The sequence below is a fragment of the Spinacia oleracea genome, chromosome 3 (assembly GCF_020520425.1).
Source record: "Spinacia oleracea cultivar Varoflay chromosome 3, BTI_SOV_V1, whole genome shotgun sequence".
NCBI classification, from domain to species: Eukaryota; Viridiplantae; Streptophyta; class Magnoliopsida; order Caryophyllales; family Amaranthaceae; genus Spinacia; species Spinacia oleracea.
Window position 1 is genome coordinate 73,340,038 of NC_079489.1, and position 5,470 is coordinate 73,345,507.

The 5,470-nt window shown below is 39.0% G+C and overlaps 1 protein-coding gene across 1 annotated transcript; it reads right to left on the reverse strand.

The window, feature by feature from the left end:
- Positions 1 to 383: 383 nt before the first annotated feature.
- On the reverse strand, positions 384 to 992 carry LOC130469778 (uncharacterized mitochondrial protein AtMg00810-like). Its single transcript, XM_056839244.1, has one exon. The coding sequence runs from the start codon at positions 990 to 992 to the stop codon at positions 384 to 386; it is 609 nt and encodes a 202-aa protein (XP_056695222.1).
- Between the last annotated feature and the right edge of the window lie 4,478 nt (positions 993 to 5,470).

The window sequence follows — 5,470 nt, forward strand, 5'->3', positions numbered from 1 at the left end:
GGATTCAAACTCCTCTATTTCCACCCTATAAATATGTGGTTCATGATCACAATTTATAATGAAATTCAATATACCATTCTAACTTATTAAGTTCAAGAGAGAATTTAATACTTGCCTAACATTATTGTGAGTTTCCCAAGTGCACATAAAACCTTAGAGAATATTCTAGTTGGTTGAATCTAAGGCGGATCCAAACGTGCTGTGGACTATCTACGGAGGGGCGATATTTGGAGTCCTATACTTGTTCTTGTTCGGTTCGGGAGCATCTAGGGAAGGCACTCATCACATTGTATGTATACTAATTATGCTAATTGACTATGTGGCAATTAATTTGGATTACTGGCTTTATGGTTTTTCCGCATGAATTATATTGTTTATATTATTCATAACCCTACATATCGGCGAGTGTTAGGACACCCACCCCAATCTGCATCAATGTAAGTGATCAAGCGTGCAGTAGTAGTAGAATATAAGTGTAACCCATTATCAAATGTACCCTGAATGTAGCGAAGAATGCGCTTTAGTGCATTAAAATGAGGCTCTTGGGGATCATGCATAAATAGGCATACCCGCATAGCCAATGTCAGATGAGTAAATGTAAGGTACTGAAGAGCACCTGCCAAACTGCAGTAGTGAGTGGGATCCTGCGGAGGACCGCAATCTGCATTGAGTTTTGCATTAGTATTGACAGGAGTGGTAACAAGCTTACAAGTCCCCATGCCTCCACGTTCCAAAATTTCTTGTGCATGATTTTGCTGAGAGAGAAGCATAAAAGAAGAAGAGTGTGTAACAGAAATACCTAGAAAATAATTTAGTGGCCCCAAATCAGACATCGAGAAGTTTATTTTTAGATGGGAGATCAAACCATCACCCAGAGCATCAGAAGATGTGCACAAAATAATGTCATCAACACAAAGTAAGAGGTAAGTCATATCATCACCTTGCTTAAAAGTGAACAAACACGTGTCACTTTTTGCAATGATAAAACCCATCTTTAGAAGAAAATTAGCAAACCATTGGTACCATGCACGAGGAGCTTGCTTCAGACCATAAAGTGCCTTACGGAGTAAACAAACATAATGGGAGCTCATCTGTCAACAAATCCTGACCGTCTCCTGTAGATTACCATGTAAGAAATCATTTTTTTACATCAAGTTGGTGAATAGACCAACGCCTAGCCATAACTAGGCCTAAAACAGTGTGGATAGCTAAGAGAATTCTATCCCTATCATTTAATTTAATCCATGTGGTTACACTTCTGAGTTGTGATCAATCTAATGTGAACTGCATATGTATCATCATTAAATACTAGAGGTGATCAAAATTCGTGTCGGGCCAAGCTTTACCACAAAAAATCATGCACAAAGCCATAAATTTGTTGTGACTTTTCGGACCGAAACAAATTTTTTGAGCAGGGCTTGGAATTTGATCTCATTTTAGGCTGCCCAAACCCGCACTTTTTCAGGGCGGGTCGGGCCATCGTCTGTGCTTTGATCGATCATGTCTATTATAAATACTCACTCTACGTTCTACATATACTGTGTTTCCGCGTTCTTCATCAAAATTTAAACTCTAAGGGGTCGTTTGTTCACATTGGGTAAAGGGAATGGAATCAAAAAAGGGTTTGGAAAGGAATGGAAAGGAAATCCTTACATTATCACAAGTTGTTTGGTTTACAAAAATCTAAAGGAAACTCATTCTTCCCACCACCCCTTTCCTCAACCTACAACCACCACTGATTTTGTTAATGGCGGAACATCCTCAGCGTTAAACCCTAATTTTGGTCGCTCATCAACCTCCACTGCCACCCCACTCCACCGCTACCCTACACCACTGCTTCCCCTACGAGCGCCGCCAATTCCCCTCTTTCTCTCTCCTCTATTTCTCTTTTAGATCTAATTTTCCGGCGAGATTAGGGTTTGTTTTGGGTAGTTGGGGTCAATTTTGGCGGTTGGATGCTTGGTTTTTGTGCGAGGTAAGATGATTTCGGTGGTATTAGGGTTGTTTTGGTGGTTTCGGTGGTTGTAGAGGGCTGTTGGGTGGTGGTACGGTGGTTTCGGTGATGTTGGGTGGTTTCTGTGGTGTTGGGTGCTTTCACAGTGGTTTCACGGTGGTTTCACAGTGGTTTCACGGTGGTTTCACAGTGGTTTCACGGTGGCGTTGGGTGGTGGTACGATGGTTTCACGGTGGTTTCGGTTGTGTTGGGTGGTGGTACGGTGGTTTCACGGTATTTCACGGTGGTGTTGGGTGGTGGTTCAGCGGATTCTAGGGGTTTTGATGAGGGTGGCACAGGTGGTTGGGACCTTGGATAGGTGGTCAAGGATGGTCAAGTGGTAGTTAAGTTGGTTGGATGAAGAGGAGTTTGGGGGTTAGGGTGATTCCTTGGGGAGGGTGGGGAATCATGGTAGAGGGATATTAGGGAATCATGTGGGTAAAGGGAATAATGGAATTGGTCTAACAAACAACAACAAAGGGAATTAAGGTAGTTGATTCCCCTTCCCTTTCCTGAAAACCCTCAACCAAACACCCCCTAATTGAAGAAACGTAGCCCAATTCTACGCAGTAATACTATCTTTAGATTTATCAATACGTGTCTGGTTGAACAACTTCGAATATTGATGGCTACCAAGTACGTAAGTAATACGGAGTACATCTTATGCACTAAGCATCTCTTGTGGTAACATTGATGTTCAAGAGAATTGATCAGTGGCGACTATATATATATGTATTTCATTAAGCGATTCTGTTACACACAGATTTACGCTGCATTCTTCATCAAGAGAAAGAGAGAATTCACTTTACACATCCAAAAATATTACACTTTAAAACCATGTGATAATAAGGGGAATAGGCCTTAAGCTTTATTAAGAGAGTACTTTTTCTCATATTTTCTCAATTTTGTGATACTCACGAATCACAATGTAAGCCGGCTTGTGTAAATTTTTTATGTTAATGCTCAATCTACAATGAAATACGACTTCTTGATTTCTTACCCTCTTAAAGTATGTTGATGTCCTTTTAATTTGTGATGCAACAGGAATCGATCTGTTTGAGTAAACAAAACGAAATACGTCTATCATTCTAAGATTCCAAATGATATGATAAACAACCAATTGGAACACCAAGCTAGATCCGCCTGTCTTTAGACTCTGATGTTATGTACGTACTACTTTGAAAATTCGACAAACACGTTACACCGATGTATCAATCACACATCACAAATGGATCAGAAATCATATTTCTAGCTTATATTAGTATTTTCTCAATCAAAATAAGTTAGTGGGATTGGTCGGAAATTCATCTCGTGACTTGGGTCGTTTGGTTGATCGTGGGAAGTCGAATTTCATAGGAAGAAGTTTTTCCCATGTATAAACATTTCCTAGGAATTTGGTGATGTGTTTGGTTAATGTGGGGAATTTACTTCCCATGGGAAGTTCAACTTACCTAAGAGAACCTAGGGGAAAATTTGTCAAATACAACCTAATAAAGTTCTCTATTTGCCAATTACAACCTCAAATTTCTATTTTTGTCAATTACAACCTTAAACTTATACATCCATTGTAAATTACAACCCGAAATTATTTTTCGGCAAAAATCACCGGAAGATGATGTCATAATGTTATTAAAAAATAATTAAATATTTTCTAAAAAATAAATAAATAGATAAATAAGAATTAAAACAAAAAAAAAATCGAAAAAATAATTTTTTTTACAGACATTATGTACTTCATATTTTTTTTAATTACGTTATGACATCATCTACCGGTGATTTTTGGCGGAAAATAGTTTAGGGTTGTAATTTAAAATAGATGTACAAGTTTAAGGTTGTAATTGGCAAAATTAGAAATTAGAAATTGTAATTGGCAAATATATAACTTTATTAGGTTATATTTGACAAATTTGCCTAACGTGAGAGACGAGTACATGGGTGATGGCCGATGGGTAGATGTTTGGGGGTTGCAATGATAATTAGACGAAATATTTGGATATGAAAAAGATGGGCACCATTAAGTGGGTAGTTTAATGTCCATTTAGGCTTATAGCGTTATGGGCCACATATTTGGACCTTATCTTTATGTATGACCAATGACCATTATTCAGTCACATAGGCTGAATTCTACATTCTTTCATCTTTGTATTAGCGGATATTTCATGAAATACCCCCGAGGTTTAAGTTAATTCACCAGGTACCCTCGTTGTTTCAGTAATCTACCAGGTACCCCTCAGGTTTCATTTTCTCGCATGACTTAACCCTGCCGTTAAGTGGCCGTTAGAAAAAAAAAATTCACCAGGTACCCTCGTAATTTATTTCACCAGGTACCCCTGAGGTTTTTTAGATTTTCACCAGGTGCCCTTGTGCTTTATGGTAATTTCACCAGATACCCCTGCTCACCAACGGCTAGTTTTTTTAAAAAAAACTAGCCGTTGGTAAGCCTTCTCTATTTAAAGGGGGAGCCGTTGCAACTCTTCACTACAAGTTTCTGTTCTTCCCCTTAACCAACTCATATTTTCCCTAATTCCCAACTCACCTTCAAATGAGCTTATATTCTCAATCCCAATCTTCTTCTACAACGTATGAATCCTCATACGTTGTAGTTCCAAACAAAACATGCAACATATGTGGGAAAAAAATTGCAATAAGAAGTTCTGAAACAATGAAAAATCCTCAAAGACTATATTACAAGTGTGACTTATGTGACAACTTCAAGTGGTGCAAGGGAAGCATTAAGCAACCACTGCCAATCAGAAACAACAGAGGTAGCACAAAGGAAGGAGAAATTGAAGAAAACAGAAGCTTGGATGAAGAAATTCACCAAATGAAGAAGAAACTCAAGCAGCAAAAGAAATTAATGCATGGAACTATCAATATTGGCATTGTAATGTTTTTTATTCTAGTATTTGTAATGAGAAAGTGAATGATGACATTTCATCAATAATATGATATTTCATTTCCGAATTAAGTAGCTTTACAAAAGTGTGCCCCCGACACGCAAAAACTTTAAGTGTAGCTCTACAAAAACTTGCTCCCATTGGCAAAAGATATACATGATAAGTTTAGCAAAAAGTTATGCATAAATCACAAAATCAAGTACGCTTCCTTTTTCCCTTACTTGATGCATTACGTTGTTGCTGTGAACTGGAAGCACCTTGATCTCCCCCTTGCTGTGAACCAGCTGCACCAGAACCAGCTGCACCAGCAGAACCAGAAGCACCAGCAGCAGCAGCAGCATCCTTCTTTTGCTTTGCTGTGGCCCCACCTCTGCATGTCCTTGCATTGTGTCCCACCTCCTTGCACTTACCACACCTCACAGTGCTATTTCTCTTTCCCCTTTTTGGATCATGTTTACCTATTTTTCTCAGTTTAGGGGGTCTACCTGATGCTCTCTTCATGGGTGGTGGGAGGATAATAGGAAGGTCAAAAGAAGGCCATTGGGTTGGGTCAGGCATGGGGTGTATGTGCTCTGAGTAA

Coding starts and splice junctions, on each gene's coding strand:
- LOC130469778 (XM_056839244.1), bottom strand. CDS start 992: ATGGGTTTTATCATTGCAAAAAGTGACACGTGTTTGTTCACTTTTAAG.